We start from the raw sequence: 21,134 nt of genomic DNA, 5'->3' as shown, positions 1-21,134 counted from the left end.
AAATTTATAGTTATCATGAGTGGTCAAAAGTGGACCCGTGTACAGTGATTTTCCATACCACCACTTCTCCTATTACCTTCTTTGTAAAACTATCAAATGCCATTCACTTACATTTTCCATACCACCACTTCTAAATTTCAATACCGTTACTTCTAAATTTCCACTTCGACTCAGGGTTTACATTGCATATTTAATAAAAAAAATTGTAGTCCAAGATTGTTATTATATTCATATTCACTGTATTCAGTGATTCATAGTACATTTGATATTATTTGTATCATGCAGCTACAGTTCTGCTATGTCTTGTCATCGTTGGTAGTAAAGAAGTTGTGAAGATCAGTTCCAGGATTTAAAGGTCAAATGAATAAATGTCCTTATCTAGAAACAAACAAATATAAAATAAAAAAATAAACAAAAAAGTGCATGACTTGATAAAAATGCTAATTCTGCCCATATAAAATATCACCGAACCTTTTCACAGAAACTTATCAGAACAGAAAGCTATTTTTAGGTAAGCCTATTTGCAGTCAATCTATTTTTTTTTTAAAAAAAAATGCTGTTAATAGAGAAAAATACATGTAGTTTGCGCTCATCTTCATAGCACAAGTAATCTAAGTAAATAGAAACACTCCATTAAAAGTGTCATTAACTTTTTACCAGAACAAAAAAAAAAAAGCAAAACAAAAGACAAAACACAGCTTATTCAGTCCAAACCTCATGGATTTTCTGACATCATTATTAAAATCACACAATAAAATACATAAATAATTATGTTACTTATTGTGAAGATACTGGGTTTATCTGGCCCAATGCTACCCACTTCACGCTGGCTGGCCACTCACGGGTGCCTTCCTATGCCAGGGAAGTCTACCTAGTACCTTCTAGGATTCGTATGGTCACTCAGGCAAAATGCAGTTATAAAAATACAACAGTATATTTATTGTCATACAAACAACACTAGAATATTATGTACACACAGTAAATAAATGTCAGGCAGATTTACCACATCGTCTCTCCCTTACCTCAATAGCTTAAGGAGATATAGTCACCTGGCTGTCCAGACTTCATGACCCATGGATCTCTCTCAGCTGCATATATAGACTCTAGTTAGAGAACGACAACTCAAAACTAGCTCTTGCACCTTCATGAATGAAATCCCAGAATGAACACCCTTCCCCCTATAGTCGTTCCATATATCTCAGGTCTAATTTCCACAGTCTTTCCCCTCCCTGGGCAAACCCCTGGGTCTATTCTTCTTAACCATTGGCCAGTGCAGGACTAGGGGGTTTGGACAGGGCAGTTAAGATGAGCTGTCCTTTCACAGAAGCCCCCTGCTGGGATGCAGACAGAACGTCTGGACTAGTCTTTAGGAGAACAATTGATGCTAATTGGCTTCCCCTGCTTCCAAGGATAAGGTAGCAGTGAGCCCCTCCTAAAATTAACCCCTAACACTACTTTGTGATGTCACAGGGTCCCCAGCTGTTCCATGCTTCCTGTAGAGGAAGGAGGGGGGAGAATGAATGTATTGTGGACACCACTTGATCTTTACCCATAACCCTCCTGGTTTCAATTTAAGGACAATGAATAGCAACCTTACTGCAAGTCATCAATATACAATACACAATATACATATTTACACTGAACTACAATGTCCCCTTAACCACATGTTATTGGACAATGCATTTGTAGTTTGGTGAGCTGGGGAACAAAAGCATGGACTATAAAAAGTACTAATCCACATTATGTAAGAAATGAGAAACCAAATGGTCACAGGGTTATCACACTCATTTCGTCACACTTATAATATCTGTTAGAACATACTAAAAATTAAGGGCAATTTACAAACCCCAAAAATATTTTGTTTACACTTCTATGCCTTTGTTTACACCTTTATCCACATTCATATACAAAGGGGTATATTTATTAAACTGCGGGTTTGATAAAGTGGAGATGCTGCCTATGGCAACATCAGATTCTAGCTCTCATTTTGTAGAATGCAATAAATATATGAAAGCTAGGCTCTGATTGGTTGCTATAGGCAACATCTCCACTTTTTCAAACCTGCAGTTTAGTAAATATACCCCAAAGTGTTTATGCCTGAGAATAGATTTGAGATAAAAATTTATATTTTAGTAGATTTAGTCTTTAACAGAAAAGATAAATATTGAGTTTTCCTTTGATATATTGGAATGTTCATTTTAATAATAGTGTGCATGTATAAAATGAATGCATGCTGAAACTGGTTACACAAGATGTTTTTATTTTTGGTGCACTAAAATTCTCAGCTTTTATAATGTAATATGGTTGATTGTGGCATTGGTTGTATAGGAATAGTGTACCTCCAGTGTCACATGGGTATCTCCAGAGTCAACCATGAAAAACCTGATAGATCACATTGCTGTAACTAGAAAATTCTGAATATATCTGACCAATGTTAGAAACAGACAAGGCACAGACATTGGTAGTGACTATCATCTTGTAGTAGTCGAGATCCAGCTGAAAAAAACGATGGCCAAGAGGAAGTTTTTGAAAATGAACAGGAGGTATAATGTTGGGAAGCTAAGTGAAGAATAAACTAAAGATAAGTTCAGGCTAGAGCTGAGCAATCGATTTGAAGCACTGTCACCTGAACAAGGGCATGGCATTGAAAAAAACTGGTGCAAAGTCAAAGGTGCATACTTGGAGACCAGTTTCCCACTAAAGAAAGAATGAATGAGTGAGCAAACTTGGAATTATATCGGTGAAAAAAAAGAAGAAATTTAAACAGCCCTTAGGCATTTGAGCAATGGAAAAGCCTCTGAAATGGACAACACCCTCCCAAAATCTTGAAATTAGACTTTGAAACATTGGCTATGTTGTAGGCAAGAGTGATCTTAAATCCCATGAAAGACTTTGGCGAGGTTTGACTTCACCTCAGCAAGCTTGACAAGCATCAAAACTTTGTCATTTTGTTTTGCTGTGTAACTACAATACACACCATAGTAATATAGGGTGGATGTCCCTGAAGACTCAACATAGTTTTCACTTTGGGCCACTTGTTCAGAATGTATATGAAAGACAAATAAGCAATTACCTGAATAGACCCTTTTCCCTGCTGCTAACAATTCTCATAACCTAGGATCTACCTCTAGAAACCTGCTAATGGTTCCTAAGTTACCCTTAGAAATCTGGATCCTTTGCTTCACCTACTAGGTAGCATTTCAGTTATTGGTTTATGCACTGGGATTGTAGAACATGCTGTGTTGCACAAAATATCCACTTAGAGACAGCTTATTTTGACATTGTGTTCCTATGGAGATTGACTGAAAAATCTCAACGCTTGTCATTGTTTAAAGGGAGGTTGTCTCAAAAACGCTTCATATTATGGCCAGAACAATATATCCTGCGATGAGGCATACAAACAAAAGCAAATTATATTTTCTGCAGGTGAATGTTATGTCAGAAGAGTGTATCTTAAATAAGGTCTTATTTTCAGGAAAAACTCAGGGGGTACTTTTAATTAGTAGGTTTCTTGCAGTGGTATATAATCACATAACTGTAATAAAATACTGTACATAAGCCATACTCCAAATGTCTCTAGTTTGCAGTCTGAACTGTAACTGTAGATACAGCTATTTTGTATCTTAGACCTCTTAGTAATACTGCTCAAGTTATAACATGTATATCCCACAGGCATATCTTTACCTTAACATTGAAAGCTCTATGTGCATTTCTTTTAAGCTATTTAAGCAAACAGATAGTAGTGTTTTAGTGTTTTACGTACAGTGTGTGTGTGTGTATGTATATATGTATATATATATATATACATATATATATATATATATATATATATATATATATATATATAGTGAACAACGACATACTTTATAATAACAAATGTATAATAGTTGTCTACTCTCCCGGAGTGTCCAGGAGACTCCCGAAATTTCCGGGAGAGTAGGCAAACCTTCCGATTCCCATAGAACTCAATAGTAAGGTGGCAGGGGGGGCGGGCTTATGACACAATTCACACGTCATTGCGGCTCTGACTGGGCTGCCCACACGTCCACCTCCCCCTGATCTCCCAAAGCTCTAATTGCCAATGTTGGCAAATATGAAATATATTATAATGTATAGCAGATCACAAACCTTCAAATGCAGGATTATCGAATGTATTCACAGGGTGTCTGGAAAAATAAATAATACATTGTTTTGTTAAAATAGAACGTGGATGCACCAATGTATAACTCACTATTGCATGAAGAAACAGGAAGGTGAAATAAAACTGTGAAAAATCGGTGATTGCTAAAGTATATCAACACTAATATAATTTCAGACCCCAGAACCACAGCTCTCCATACCCCAAGCTGTCAAGCAACGGTTACTAGCTTTTCTAAAAACAAAACAAAACAAAGGCTTTCCTATCAATGTTATATATCACGTTTTTTCAAAATTGTTTTTATAGTTATCAAAACTCTCCCAGAATACCAAATAATCATAGAACAAAAAAAGGAAAAAGACAAGGTATTCTTAGTTGGAGGCACTCAAACAATAAACTGTAATATAAAATAATTTTAACTTTATTACTTCCATGTGAAAAAGTGTTAAGTTCTTTATATCTTTGCAAAATGTTTTAAAATATAGTGATGCTTGCAGAAAGAAAAATCAGTAAATAAGGTTTTAAAATACTAAACTTAAAACACTTGTTCCCCTCATCCAGTCAGAGATATAAATCTAATTTTTACTAATTGTGTGTATTTATTTCAGGTCACTAATATCACTCATGTTACATATTATTATTGTGATATATATATCACACTTTGTATCATTATTAGCCCTGGCATCACTCTCATTACAAAGTTTAATCTGTCCAAACAGTACCAGAGGCTGCTGACATCACTTAATTTATTCACTGCATTCCTGGGGGCGGGACCAAAGAACCCCATGCTGTGGGTGTCTTGCTATAGTACCACCAGCCCTCTCTGGCAAAGTCTAGTGCTGATACTAGTAAACTCAGGGGACCCCAAGCTTTTTTTCCCCCAGCCTAGACTGGCAGCGTTGGGTCCGGTTAATATATGGGGGGATGCATGCTATTTTTTAAAATGATTATTTATTTAATTATAGGCCACATAGGGCTGCCCCCAGCAGGGAAGTGAATAAATGAAATGATGTTACTGAGGGGGCAGGTAGTTTAATATTCTAGTACAAGTGTGTTTTATTCAATCTGTCATTGGACGCGCATGCTCAAACTATCCAGAAACTGCAAACAACTGAGATAAAGCCGCGCCGTGACCGCCAACATCAGAAAGGATCCAGGCGTAGCATTAACAGCTGCACGTGCCTGAGTTAATCTGGGAGCTGCTCCTCTGACAGACTTTCTACGGAATGTACTGAACAATTCTGCTTTACAGGTTCAAGACCTGAACTGTGGGGTTCCTATTGCTTTTTCGGTTGTTCCTTGTCTACAACCATTAGCGGTGACATCTAATGGCTGATTTGGTACTGCACACCAACTAACAGCTGTCACACAAGGAAACATTTTCTTGAACTGACCACTTTTCTCAGTGCATCCCTCCCATGCTGGAATTGTAAGTGTGACTGCATGATCTGTGCCTTATGTACACTAAATCCTTCATCTATTGATTGTTAATGTCCAGTTTATGGCTCAATGTGATTTTTCCCATGCATGTGAAAGAAAATCTGGTGAATATATGTGATAACATATAAGATAGGCATATGGGGTGACATGTAAAATAAGCTGGTGGGCATGCAGGGTAACCTGTAAGAGAAAAACTGGTGGGTATATGGTGTGGCATGTGAGAAAAGCTGTTGAGTATATAGGGTGACATGTGGGGACAGCTGGTGGGCATATAGGGTGGCATGGTAGAAAAAACTGGACATGGAGTGGCACCTGAGAGAAAATCTGGTGGGTATATATGGTGGCATTTGAGAAAAGCTTGCGTGCATATGAGGTGACGTTAGAGAAGCCGGCATGCTGGGGTGACGTGAGAGAAAAGATGGTGTGCATATGGGCTTGAATGTGAGAGAAAATCTGGTGGGTATACGGGGCAGCATGTGAATGAAAATCTGGTGGACATATGAGGTGACATAAAAGAAAACTTCTAAACATATGGGGTGATATGTAACAGGTTGCCATGTATGAAAAGCCTGTGGGCAGGGGTTGACATGGAAGAGAGAGAAACTAGTGGATATATTGGGTATTATGTGAGAGAAGCTGGTTGGCATATGGTGTCGCAAGTGAAAGAGTGTGTAAGTATGTAGAGTAGGGTGTGTGTAATCCACTCTGTAATGTGCAGGGGTTACTAGAAGGCTCTTCATTGTGAATGTGTTATTAAAAGTCTCCTCTCTCTTTTGTGCGTGTGGCGCTACAAGGCCCTCTCTAATGTGCTTGGGTCACTACAAGGCTCTCTGTATTGTGCTGGGGTCACTACAAGGCTATGTGTATTGTGCAGTTGTCGCCAGAATACTCTCTGTATTGTGCAATATTCACTGGAAGGCTCGGTATTGTGCAATATTCAATGGAAGGCTCAGTATTGTACAGGGGGCACTAGAAGCTCTCTGTTTTGTGCAGTGGTCACTACTGGTATCTCTGTATTGTGTAGGGAACACTACGAGAATCTCTGTTTTGTGCAGGTGTCACTTCAAGGCATTTTGGATTGCGCTGGGGTTACTGGAAGGCTCTATATTGTGCAGTGGTCGCTGGAAATTTTTCTGTATTGTGGAGGGTCACTGGAAGGCACTCTGTATTGTATATGGATTAACTACAATGCTCTCTGTGTTGTGCAGTGGTCACTTCTTTGTAATTTAAATGGTTAAATGAAGATTTTGTATTTTGCAGGGGTCGCAGAAATATTCTCTGTATTGTGCACGGGTCACTACAAGGTTCTCTGTATTGTGCAGGGTTCAATGACAGACCCTCTGTATTGTGCAGGGGTCACTAACAGGCTGTCTGCATTGTGTAGGGATCACTGACAGGCTCTCTGCAGTGTGCAAGGGTCAGTGATGGGCTCTGTGTATTGTAAAGGGATCACAGCATAGTACTATGTAATGTGCATAGGGGAGTGGAAGGCTCAGCATTGTACAAGGGTCACAGGAATGCACTCAGTATTGTGCATAACTTATTACAAAACCCTGTATTGTTCAGGGTCACAGAAAGGCTCTCTGTGTTGTGCAGGGCTAAAAAAAAGGCTCTCTGTATTGTGCATGGCTCATAGAAAGGTTCTGTGTATTGTGTAGGGGTCACTGAAAGGCTCTGTATTGTGCACTGGTCACTGACAGGGCAGGGGATGACATGTTAGAGAAAAGGTGATGGACAGGGGAATAATATGTGAAACAAAAGTTTTTGGGCATGGTGTGACATGTGATAGAGTAGCTGTTGTGCAGGGCACATGTGAAAGTCTTGTAGGCACGGGGTGGTATATGAGAGAAAAGCTGGTGGGTAGGGGGTGGCATGTGAGAAACTGGTTGTCAGTGGATATCATCTGAAACAACCTGATGGGCAGAGGGAGGTGCATGTAATAAGCTAGGAGACAGGTTGGCATGTGATAGAAAAGCTGTTGTGCAGGGATGTGAGAGAGGCTTGTGGGCACTTAGTGGCAAGTGAGAGAAATGTTGGTAGGCAGGTGGAGGCATGTGATATAAAGCTGGTGGGTTTGGTTAGTGTCAAATTCTATGTTTATAAATTTGAAATTATAAATATTTTCACTTTACAAAAATCTAGGTGTTATGGCTACCGACTACTATCATGAGCTTGTAGAACAGGAGGTAGAGGTCTTCACCTATAGCAGCCGCCTTTCTCGTAGACCTCGTTGTGCTCGGATTACCTTGGATACCCCAGGTCTTATGCTCAGCGTAGTGCAAGCTCATGAATGTAGCACAGCATGGAATAGTGGGCGATGACAAGCGAAGCTAGGTCAGGAACAGGCCTAGGTCCAGGGTCCAAAGCAGGCAATGTGGTCAGGAAAAAGCAAATGGTCAGGGCTGGCAGCAATCAAAAGCAATCCATGAAACAAAGCAAAGGTCAGGACAACTAGCAAACAATCAAGTCCAGGAAACCAGCAGAGGGTCAAACACAGAATAAACCCAAGGGTAATCAGCAAACTGACAGGAGCAGGCAAGCAACAGAAACTGGACTCTATAATCGGCAGGGAAGGTAAGCCCTCCCTGCCTTATAAAGAGAAGAGCTCCAATGACGAGAGGAGAGCCACAAGGGTGGTAACAAGGCTCATATGAAAATAATTCATTTTAATTTTAAGTAATTAAGAAGTTGAAACGAGTTAAAAAGAGGGCCCACCCAGCTTGCCTAAAATTCAAGGTTTTGGCGGCCTAAATGTACTGAAGGTTTTTATGATCCGTGAATATGGTGATTTGATGGGCAGCTCCTTCCAACCAGTGTCGCCACTCTTCTAGAGCCCATTTGATGGCTAAAAATTCACGGTTGCCCACATCACAATTAATCTCTGCGGCTGAGAATTTTCAATAGAAGTATGTGCAAGGATACATCCTTTGGTTCCGCAGAACCCTCAGATAAAATATCACCAGCCCCCACGTCTGAAGCATGCCTGAGGACTGGAGCAGATGTAAAAGCATCTTTAAGAGCTGACAAAGATGCTAAAGCTGCTGGTGACCAATTAACTGTATTGGCATCTTTGTGTGAGAGCAGTAATAGGTGCCACTAGTACTGAGTATAAACGGAGGAACCTCCAATAATAATCGGCGAATCTCTGAATAGCTTTCAAATTAGTGGGGAGTACTCAATCCTGGACTGCTCACACTTTGTCAGGTTCCATTGAGATCCCGCTGGGAGAAATAATGTACCCTAAGAAGGTAACACAGGTGACTTCAAATTCACATTTTTTGAGTTTAGCATACAAGTAGTGCCGACGAAGCTTAAGGAGCACTTCACGGAAATGCTAACAGTGCTGAGCAAAGGACTGTGAATAGATTAAGATATCATCCAGGTAACCTACAACAAATTTTCTTTGGAATTCCTGCAGAACATCATTAATTAAATCTTGAAACACTGCAGGAGCGTTGCAGTTGGCCGACTGGCATAAACAAATATTTGTAATGCCCTTGGTGAGCATTGAAGGCTGTTTTCCACTCATCTCCTTCTTTGATCCGAATCAAGTTGTAGGCACCCTGAAGGTCAATCTTAAGAGAAGATAGTGGCCAATTTCAGTTGATCGAAAAGAGTGGAGATGAGAGGAAGAGGGTATGTATATTTAACCGTGATTTTGTACAAACCACGACAGTTGATGCAAGGCCTCAGACTGCCATCTTTCTTGGCTACAAAGAAACACATGGCTCCTACCAGAGACTTGGAAGGCCAAATGAAGCCATTCTCAAGTTTCTCCTCCACCTATTGCTCCATTGCCTGGGTCTCAGGAATGGACAAAGCATATAAACGTCCTTTAGGCAACTTAGGCCCGGGAATAAGATCAGTTGCATAATCATAATTCTGATGAGGGGGAAGAGAGTCCACCTTTTTTTACATCATGAAATTCTTTGTAAGGAGCGGGAAGGCATTCCAGACCAGTCCGAAGGACTCGAAGAACACTAAGGAGTCCAGCGAATGATCTTTCCTTTCTTCCAATCAATATGGGGATTATGGCTCTGCAGCCAAGGGTGCCCCAGAATCAAAGGAGCGGAAGGACACGAGATCAAATAGAATGAGAGAACCTCAGAATGAAGTATACCAACAGATAACTGAATGGATGAAGTCTTGGCGTGAATTCTGCCTCCAATTAGAGGGTTACCGTCCAGTCCACAGACGGTGATACCTGAGTCCAACTTTATCGAATGAATACTAAGAGTCTGGGCCAACTTGAGGTCAAAGAAATTGCCTGCTGCCCCACTGTTGAGAAAGGCTGAAACATCAGTGGACTAAGCACCATAGACAAGATGTGCAGGGATCAACATGGAATTTTCTGACAAGATTATATGAAGGCCTTCTTCTCCAACACCTAGGCCTGGCCTTTTCACGACTTGTTAGGACAAGCACGGAGTTGGTAACCCTTGTTGCCACAATACATGCAATGGCCCAGGGAACATCGTCTGGATCATTCTTCTGAAGAGAGATGGTAGGCACCTAACTGCATGGGCTCCGGAAAGCCCAATAGTGCAGAATAGGAGGCTGGTGGGGAGCCAAAGAAGACAGACGTAGCTCTCTCTGCTTTCCTTTCTTTTATACTATGATCAATCTTGATTACCAACTGCATTAGGTTATCCAGTGAAGTTGGTATAGAGTACTGCACTAAAGAATATTTGATTTGCTCAGAGAGACCTAGGCGAAATTGACTCCGAAGTGCCGGATCGATCCACTCACTATCAGTGGACCATCGTCTAAACTGTGCACTATACTCTTCGGCAGTGCATCGCCCTTGCTTCAGGGCCCTGAGATGAGACTCGCCCGAGGCCACTCTGTCTGGGTCATCATAGAACAGACCCAAGGCTTTAAAGAAAGTATCAACTGATTACAGAGAAGGACTTGTAGGAGGAAGACTAAACCCCCATGACTGAGGGTCATCTTGGAGCAGAAAGATTATGATGCCGAATCTTTGCTGCTCAGAACCTGAAGAACATGATCTTAGGTGAAAACAGAGCTTAGAACTCTTTAAAGTTGCGTAATAAGGCTTTATCACCAGAGAAACAGTTATTTAAATTTAATTTGGGCTCCACTGCGGGACCTGAAAGTACTTGCGATGTTCTTGAGGCCTCTTTTTGTGCAGACAACCAGTGCGACAGACCTTGAACCATGTGTGATAAGATTTGAATCTGATCAGTCAGAACCTTGGCTGGAGGAGGATTTGTCCCGCTTTCATCCATGGAAGTGGGTTCTTCCAATTTCTCAACTAGTCAGTTATAATGTTATGACTAACGACTACTATCATGAGCTTGTAGAACAGGAGGTAGAGGTCTTCACCTATAGCAGCTGCCTTTCCCGTAGAGCTCGTTGTGCTCACAGGTACTCAGATGCCCTCAGGTCTTATGCTTAGTTTAGTACAAACTCATGAATGTAGCGCAGCACGGAATAGTGGGCGATGACAAGCGAAGGTAAAGGCAACTAGCAAACAATCAAGTCCAGGAAACCAGCAGAGGGTCAAACACAGAATAAACCCAAGGGTAATCAGCAAACTGACAGGAGCAGGCAAGCAACAGAAACTGGATGCTATAAACGGCAGGGAGGCTAAGCCCTCCCTGCTTATAAAGATAAGAGGGCCAATGAGGAGAGGAGAACCACAAGGGTAGTAATAAGGCTCATATGAAGATAATTATTTTCCCCTCATAGCGCACGCATGCACAGCTGTTAGACTAGCTGGGTCGCGGTGGTAGTATCAGAAGCATGGAGGAAGTGACTTCCCGGTCCTCATGACAACGGCCTGGACGTGAGGTACTGGCAGAGAGTATGCCGCAGCAGCTGCCGGGGAAGCCGCGGCTCGTGACACTAGGTTCTTGATTTTATACACATCTGGCAACGGGTCTGATTGAAACACCTGAATTCAATAATTAACAGGTGTGTCCATATAGTGAATGTGCAATTTATAGGAATGCAACATGCATATGAATGGCACATGTAGTGTTTAAGATGCTAATTTACGTATTTAATCTGCTATCTATTGAGCTTAGTTGACCTAAGTTATTAGGGAGAACAAGGCAAAAAAAAAAGTAGCGAATTTGATCCTGGACAAAACCATGTTACAGTGCAAGGGGTGAAAATTTGTTATTTTGAAAATAAAGAAAAAATTGCCTTTTTTTGTCATACAGCACACAAATTCTTTATAATTTTATTTTTACACTAAAATTTAAAGTTGATCTAGGACATGCCCTACCCCAACTATAAATCTGTCCCTACATTTTAAATTTACCTCCCCCTCCAATAAAACATGGTTTTGCCAAGGTGCAAAGTTACTCCTTTCTTTTGCTTTACTCTCGTTAATGACTCAGGCCCAGTATGTCTGAGTATGTGTCTATACTGTATATAAGCACAAATGATTTCTCAAGATCTAAGTGATTGCCAGAAAAGTTCTCTAAATAATTACCTTTGTATACTTTAAGTTTTGTGATTACTTCTCTCTATTCTTCTCATATTTGGCTGTTTTCGGTATGGCGTGCACTTTCAACTTTTTTTGTTTTAACATCTAATTGCATATTTTACTGAAAATGAGAAATATTAATGTATATTATTCATTTAAGCACTGTTAAGTTCTAGTCTTGCCCTGCACAGGTTGATCATACCTTCATGTGCTGACCATACCCTCTTCAATTGCACATGCTGTTAAGTGGTACTTTCACATTGGTTTCCCTGGTGGACCCTTCATACACCAGTCCGACCTTGGGTGAACCAATGTTTCTGTTGTCAGTAGGTTTTAGGAGTAGCTTTTCATAACCTTTTTTTTTTTTTTTAACTGTCTACATACTACTATTTTATATTGGTCTTTAGGCAAGATTACAGTATTACCTCTTTTATTCGAAGGTTTAAGGATTACATCTTCCCTTTTCTCAATTTCTTTCATGGTCTTTCTTTCTTCTATATTTAAGTTCCCATTGGATACCTTGTATGGGGTACTTAATTTTAATATTCCAATATATTTTTCTCATCCAAAAGTTACTTTAAAGTCTCCAATGCTCTAATTTCCTTCTTTTACAGGAAGACTGGTAAAGATTAATTGGAATTCATTATAAGAAGATTAATATTTAATAATAAAAATATTAACAATATAAGCATTTTTGATAAATGGTATTTTTAACAGAGCCCCTGGTACAATGTATTGTACATGTATTTACTACTAAGTAGACCACGAAAGTGAATGGACAGGATGCTGACAGTTTCAATCAATGATTATCTCAGGTGATTGGTCAAGTTCACCATTATATATGACTGAAATGGACAGCAAGGTTGTCCTTTAGAGGAAGCTAATGTTAAAAGTACGCTTAGTGTAAGACATCATGTGTGATGTCAGCAGAGGGTGACCTGGGATTCCTAGTTCAGAGAACGGTGCAAGTGTGTACAATGATGGGTCTCTAACTGTAGTACTTGAAAACATAACAATCTATTTTCAGTTGAGTTCAAAAATGTAATCATATTAAAATTAGTTATGTCATATATATTCAAAATGCTCACAACATTTAGAAAGAACAGAATAGTTTTGCCAGTATAAATAAGAATCTGCCATATATTGTGATCTGTGAACTTAGGATCAAAAAACTGTATTAAAATTAGTAATAGATATTCTATGTGTTGACAGAACAGAATAATATAAGATCAGAAAAAAGTCTAAAGAATTTGTTTGTAACAAAGGATCATTTAAAAAGAGGTCTTTAATTGTATCTGTTATGAGAAGCAGGAATGAGAATGCCTGAGACCTTTCCTGTGAAATCAATCCTTTCAGATTTCACTTGGGCAGTATTGATTTAATATATTTAACTTTGTGCGAATTTGAGCATTATTAAAATATTTATGTTAAATATAACATTGACATAATCACTAGTGTGGGTAACTAAAATACAAGCGGGGATCTCGTCTTTCCTAAATATGTTATAGTAAAGAATGTGAGATACAACTTATATGTATATGAGCTGAAAGAGACATTAAGATCTTGCTATGTCTAAAAGGTTCATCTCAACGAAAAACACAAATGTATGAAGAGGTTATTATAGTCAGATTTCAAAAAGATAATTAACCAACCATGTACATATGTGATAATCTGTTTCATCCTCTGAAATGAGACAGATATCTGATTATGTGATCTAGTAATCAGATTAAACACAGATATTTATACTCCAATTTTGGATAGTAGTAATTCAATAATTTCTGACTAACTGGCATACCCCTCTCTCTCTCTCTCACACAATAAAATGGAGCATGAGTGACGACATAAAAAGGTCTGTGGTCCTTGCGCAATTGAAAAAATATAATCATGATATAGCGTGCTTGGTGGAGACTCACTTGGTCCTGGGCCTATCATTCAGTTTGCGTGACACACTCACGGGGGGTTTCAGTACTAGTTAGACAAAATTTGCGATTTGTATTGGAGCAGGTACAACTGGACCCCTATGGTCATTGTGATTTCTTTGAGCCCAATTAGATAACTCCCCAGTTACATTCTTGGCCATCTATGTCCCTCCTTCTTTTAGCCATGAGGTACTTAGGCAGGTCTCCAAGTTTATTGCAATATCCCCTCATGCTCCAGTGGTGTGTATGGGGGACCTTAACGCAGTTATGGATGCCAGGGCTGACAGGTGGAGGGAGACACCACGGGTGGTGGGTGGTGGTCCATCCTTCTTTGCTAGGTTAATAACAGATATGGATACAAAAGAATCTCGTCGACGCTAGAAATCAGTTCTACTATAGAAGACAAGAACCAAACGAAATGCGATTATTTAATTGACAAAGATAAATCTTGAAAACACAAAGCTGATGGATCTTAGAAAACACTCATCATTCCTAAATGTCCATAGGTAAAAACACCAAAAACAAAATCAAAATATATCCGCAGACATCAGAACAATGAAATGTCCCTGTAGAGAGCAGTCTATCAAAGGATAAAAAAACATATAATCCAGAGAAAAAAATATATAATCCAGAGAAAAAAACCGGAATATGATTCATTAGCTCATAAGAGTCCCACATGTGAGCAGGTACCAAAATTGTGTACATAGAGATTGCCGGTGATTATAAACATCCTTCTTCATAGACGGACAGTGTAGTAGACATCTTTGGGGACATCACGCCAGGAAGAATAATAAACAAGTACCTTAGGTGTAGAGCATGCCCAGATATCCAGTCCAGTGTAGAGTACCAATCTTCTACTGGTCTCCCCTCCTTTATTGCTGCAATGGAGATAGCTGGCCGGCTGTAGATAACCTGCAGAGACCTTCGGCCATAGCCACTTCCGGGTTGTTACACGCATGCGCAGTGGCTTGACGGGAATCTTATAGATAGCAGTGTTGTAATCTTTTGTTCTCTGTTTTTCCAGACAGAATAACAATTAACTAGAATGCATGCAGTTAATACCAACGTGTTTCCCTGCGCACACTGCAGGCTTCCTCATGGAATGTGGAATAGTCTATATACAGTCCTCAGTAGTCTAATATAGGCATCAGGGATAGGACCTGAGAAAAGACTACCAATCAGAAAAGTGAAATCCAAGTGATTGGCAAGTGCACAGTTCAATGGTACAAATAAAATAATGAGTCTTTGCTTTCTCTTAAAGGTGTACCATACTTCCAATCAGTAGGAATACATAAACACTTGATAAATATTTATTCATTGTATTTACAGTTATTCCAATCACATCAAAAATAAACATAAAGATATATATATATATAAGTTATGCTGAAAAAACACACCCGATTAGACAAGAGATAAAAAATAAATAAATAAACCTGTTCCACACAAATTCAAAAATTGTAAATATATTAGTAATATCAGTATCCATTCCTCATATTCCGTAAATCATTATCCTTTTTACCTTGTGTATCTATTTCTTTTCCCTATGCCCACATTTGTTAGTTCTTATCTAAAAACAACCCTAAATCAAAATCAAGGTTAAGACCACGCGGGGAGAGGATATGCAACTCATAGATCCATTTGGATTCCTCTGTTGATATTGCCTTTACATAATACCCCCTCTCCAGTTTTCAAGACCATTTTCTCTTTGTTCATATTAACAGATATGGGTTTGGTAGATATATTGTGGGCCCGCATCCTTACCAGCCAGACTTTTTCTTGTTATTCCTCCGCTCATAACACACTCTCCCATATAGACTTGGCGTTGATTTATAGTATACTGGCGCCCTTGGTCACAGAGATCGGTTATCTCACTAGGGGGATATCCGACCATTCCCCTGTGCTCTTGGTCACTGCCCTTGTCCCAGGCACTGGCACTCATTTCTGGATGTTAAACCCATTCTGGCTTACTCTGATGGGGACATAGTGACATGGTGGCAGATTGGGAGCGGTTCTTACCACACGTACATCTGAAGACCGACTGGTCTGGCTCCATGCACAGAAAGCATGGACTGATCATTTGGTGGACAAGTCCTCCCGCCGGCTCCTCTTCTCCTGGCATGCTATATATGCGCAGGGGAACTCAGGTTAGCCACTCTGTGCCATTCCCGAGCTTCTTCCAGACCTTCGAGCCTATTATCTAGCCGCACAATTGGTGCATCTGAAGGGATGGTTGGGGTTTTTCCGCCGGCCGCCCTTGTCAGTTTCTGGTCAGATGGACATATTTTGAGCGCCCACCGGCCTTTTTGGGTACCTGAGTTTCGGGAATTGTTCCATCGCTACTTAGGCAGACTTTATTGGTATGGAATATGCTCCAGGGAGTGATGGATCCTGATACTCCGATCTGGGTTAATTCCGCCCTTCCTTTATGCCAACGGTGTTCTTAAATCCTTTGCGCAACTGTAATTAGAATTTCCACTGTCAAGCTCCCTATTCTTTACGTATCTGCAGCTCTGACATGCCCTGGAGACCCAGTTTGGCTGAACTCCCATTACTTTTGGCATGGTCCCTCTCCGTTTGCTTCTGGGACAGGTGAGCACAACCAAGACCATCTCCATTCTATATGTCAATGTTTTTTACCTCCTTGTTCCTGATGACTTGGTTGGGCTGCGGATGAGGTGGGAGATGGACTTAGGCCCCTTAGATAACTGGAGTGCCATTCTTGACAGTGCCAGGGAGGCAGGTGCAGTTACATATAATACACAGTCTATTACTCCCCACACAGGCTGCATCATATGGGAGTCAGAACTAACTCTGTGTGCCCAAAGTATAGGGGAACCCCTGCTGACTTCTGGCACTTTCTTTGGGGCTGTCCTGTGGTTGGGGAATTTTGGACAGAGGAGATGGAGTGGATACGAGATGCAGGCGTCAGGATCCCTTTTCTATTTCCTAAGACCTGTGTGTTTGGTATCGGAGTGGATTTAGGTAGGAATGCAAACAGAAACGTCACCAACCTCCTTGTATTGGCTAAGGTCATAATACCTGAAAGTGGATGGCCGGTGATGAGCCCAACTTTACTGCCTGGGTGGCATTGGTAAACGAGGCTGTGGGACATGAGCGGTTGACCTACCAGTCCAGAAACATTATGCCTAAGTACTGTAAAGTCTGATCTCATTCGGTGAAATCTAAATTTGCAGTGAGATCCCTAGCAGCACATTTTGATCCACCTTGAGTACCCCCTCTTCCTCCTTCTTCTCCCCCATTTTTCAATAATATAAACCTACTTCAGGTGTATATGTCTCTATTGGATTACTGGATATTAAGTTTTGGGACCACAATGCTCAGTGGGGGTGGGAGGGGAAGCTATACCTGAGTGCGCTAAACATTACACTGGACATTTATTTCAACTGTATGTTGCATATGTGATTAATGTGTTATATGTATTTCTGTGCAGGATTATATACTCAAAAGAACTGGAACTGTTTGTTAAATTAATTATGATATGTTGCATCTGTAGTGTTTGTAAATTTGAATAAAAATAATTGATTTTAAAAAAAATGGAGCATGAGTGTCATTAGTGATGCAAGGTAAACGCATACAATAATTTACATATTTTAATTTTAAAACCTCATTCACTCATTTTTCTTTCTGCAATCACTTTAAAATATTTTGCTACACTATAAAGAACTTTCCACATTTTAACATTAAATTAATAACATTTAAATGATTTTATATTTGTTTGTTGTGCACTTTGAGTGTCTTCAACTAAGATTACCTTGACTCCTTTCTGTTTATTGCTCCCATTTTAACAGGCTAAGTTGCTTGGTAACCCTGACTTGTGGCTAGCACATATTTGCCCAATAAGAGATATGTATCTCCTTTTAAGGATTTTAGAATTATGCAAATTTGTATTGGCAAAGTTAGTATTGCAGAAAATATAATCAATAGGCTAACTGGACTGAAGCATAGGGCGCAACGCAACATTTTGGGGTGTGCAAAATTGTGACAGGAGAGATATAAACTGAAATTTATTTTAAATGAGAAGAAAATGGTTCTCCAAAGTAAAAAGATGACATGAAAGAAAATTGTAGTGAGGGGTCATCTTGACGTATTCCCATAGTAAAGCCTGAAGACATGAGCCATCTATAGACATGGATTTGGGGATATGCAAGTAGGAGAGACAAGGATGGCGACAGGCGCAGGTATGATAGCCCCCTCTCCCTTCACATCTTCACCCTTAATAGCATTTGATCAATGCCTCCATTCTTCTATACAGTTCTGATTTTAATGAAAATGAAATGAGTGACAAAGTTTGCTGGGACCCTTTTAAAAAACCAAGTGGGGCTGAGTTTCGAAAATATGGGAAGATAAACATTGGTGGGGGGAGAGTGATTTTGAATTAGGGATGAGTTATTTTTAACTACCACTTATTAGCCTAGTGTGAAAGGCGAGGGGGCACTATGAGCATATTAGCTAGGGCGGCCTGAACCATTAATCAGACTTTGGTATTGGGAAAAGAAATGGGAGCATTCATCATTAAGCTGGCTATTTTGTTATCTCTATACATATGAAAGTACCCTTACTTGTCAGTTTTCAGGAGGCTGTGACTTCCTTTTCAGGGAGGAAAAAAAGTGCATTAAAAGTAACACACTGTAAATATACATTGCAAATAATGACCAAATTGAAAATAGGTGAACAAAAATATTTGTGTCATTGTGGGTAAGATAATAAGAAATCAGTTCAAATTAGTAACTTTAGTTGTTACCATCTATTATTTTGCAATGACACGTGCATTACTCTATTGATATTAAAATGATAAAGCTAAAAAAACAACAGGTATTATTTAAGTCAAAGTTTACTGGCTTGAGATTCAAATTTCAACCCCCCCCCCCTCTCCGGATTAAGATAATCTTAATTTATCTCCCTGTTTTAAAACAAGGTATGGCAAGTTTACTGAGAAACACTTGAGGATACTGTACTGTTACTAAGAGACACTTAGGGGTAAATTTATCAAGCTGCAGGTTTGAAAAAGTAGAGATGTTGCCAGGGCCGGACTGGGACTAAAAATCAGCCCTGGCATTTAAAGCACACAGGCCCACGTGTTGTGGGCTCCATGCACTATATTGTTCCACACTGATGCTGGCGCAGTACAACATGATGTAGTATGTGTGTGTGTGGGGGGGGGTATTTATTTCTCCTAATGACCCTCAACATTACATTATTAGCACCCCAATTACATCAATAAACACCATGACAATACATTATTAGTACCAAAATTACAGCAATAAATAACCCCCCACACACACTCATACTACATCAATCATCCCCACATTACAGCAACCGGCATCACCCCCCACATTACAGCAATCAGCATCACCCCCCACATTACAGCGTCCAGGATCACCCCCGACATTACAGCGTCCAGCATGACCCCCCACATTACAGCAACCGGCATCACCCCCACATTACAGTAACCGGCATCACCCCCACATTACAGCGTCCAGCATTTCCCCCACATTACAGCAACTGGCATCACCCCCCACATTACATCAACCGGCATCACTCCCCACATTACAGCAACCGGCATCACCCCCACATTATAGCAATACCCTCTCCTATTTATTAGCAATACTAAGCACCAAACACACTACAACACTGCCACCAGCACGCCACCCCATACTACAGCAATACCACCAATTATACAGACGCCACTGTAGGAAACAATGTTTTGCTTTTTTCAAATCTCCCACAAAATAGCAACAACGAACAGAGTACTTACACACACATATAGGTAACAGGTACCCTTTTCCCTCAATTAAATAGTAATGGCAGAATTTTCATGAATCATTCCACATGAAATAAAACTAACATATATCTAAAAAAAACATAACTATTGAATGATCAGTTGAATCCACACGGCCGCATTTAAAGTATTTCCATCTACAGCAAAATGTCAGAGAAAAATATTTTTGTTTTACTACAGTAATTGGATATGCGTCTTTTCTATTCATTTTAAATAACACAGTATATAAATTAAGGGGGATAGAGGAGGTGGGTGAGAAATAATTGGATGTGATCCATCAGTTTGATTAGATAGGAAACATTTAGATTATTTACCTGGAGGCGTCTACCCCCTTGACTCACAGGCAGGACTGACAAGAGGAATTTTGGGCCCCGATACAGAAACTTCTTTGGGCTCCCATCATATTCAACAATGAAAGACTTGCCTTTGGCAGAGGTTCATATGATGCCACACCGTAGTGTGCCCAGTTCATATTATGCCACATTGTAGTGCCCCAAGGTCATATTATGCCACATAGTATTACCCTCAATTCATATTTGGTCATGCAGAAGTGCCCACAAATCATATTATGGCATAGTAGTGCCCCCAAATCATTAGTAAAGCTCATATAAAAACTCATTCACAAATAAAAATTGCTACAGCATATCAGATACTGAGTGTGAGTCCCAAGAGCAGCTTAATACATCATTTACAATGCAAACAAAAATAGATATATTGACACAATTACAGATAAAATTTATGACAAGCAATGTTTTTTCCTCTTAATTAAAAATCTCTGTACAGATAAATATGCAAAAAACATTACAGCGCAATAATGAGCAATACATAGTGTTAAACATTATTGGATACGCTGTAGTGTCCCCAGTTCAAGAAAGGATGGTTAAAAACATATTGCACACGAGAAAATATATGAACTTACCTGATTATGGCATCCTGTGTTCTGTTCTCCTAGTGGGCGCGCTGGGCGAGGAGGGATCAGCAGCTGTCAGCTCACACAGGCAGTCGGGAGCAGGAATAGAGGGCAGTGGTCGAAGCAGAAATTTAGGAGTGGGGGTATAGAAAATAAAAGTGAATGGAGTATGAAGGCTTGATTTTTTATTTTTTTTAACACTTGTCCCCTTTGTGCATTTCCATTCTTCATTACTACTTGTGTTTTATGATGGCTGCATCCCTGACATTCCCATTCTTAAGATGTCTCTCCCTTTACACTTTCTTTTACCTATGCCCCTGCACCATCTTCTCCTTTGTCCCTCTCACTTAACCCCCTGCACCACCTTCTCCGCTGGCTCTCACACATCTTCCTGTACCACCTACTCCCCTGGCTCTCTCACACGTCTTCCTGCACCCTCTACCCCCCGGCTCTCTCACTCCTCTTCCTGC

At 40.0% G+C, this 21,134-nt stretch overlaps 1 protein-coding gene across 3 annotated transcripts in view; it reads right to left on the bottom strand.

Annotated features, from left to right (window-relative positions):
* Window positions 1-216: 216 nt before the first annotated feature.
* The window catches only part of LOC142099370 (P-selectin-like), a 416,714-nt gene continuing 395,796 nt past the window's right edge, over window positions 217-21,134 (bottom strand). For all 3 annotated transcript variants that reach the window (XM_075182758.1, XM_075182760.1, XM_075182761.1), the window contains 3 exons: window positions 18,535-18,562; window positions 4,129-4,166; window positions 217-378 (listed from right to left, as the gene is read on the bottom strand). In XM_075182758.1, coding sequence (XP_075038859.1) covers window positions 350-378; window positions 4,129-4,166; window positions 18,535-18,562 — 95 coding nt within the window. In that variant the 3' untranslated portion in view covers window positions 217-349. The remainder of the gene's footprint in view (window positions 379-4,128; window positions 4,167-18,534; window positions 18,563-21,134) is intronic.

The sequence above is a fragment of the Mixophyes fleayi genome, chromosome 8, assembly GCF_038048845.1.
Source record: "Mixophyes fleayi isolate aMixFle1 chromosome 8, aMixFle1.hap1, whole genome shotgun sequence".
NCBI lineage: Eukaryota > Metazoa > Chordata > Amphibia > Anura > Limnodynastidae > Mixophyes > Mixophyes fleayi.
This window is presented reverse-complemented; position numbering and strand designations above follow the sequence as displayed.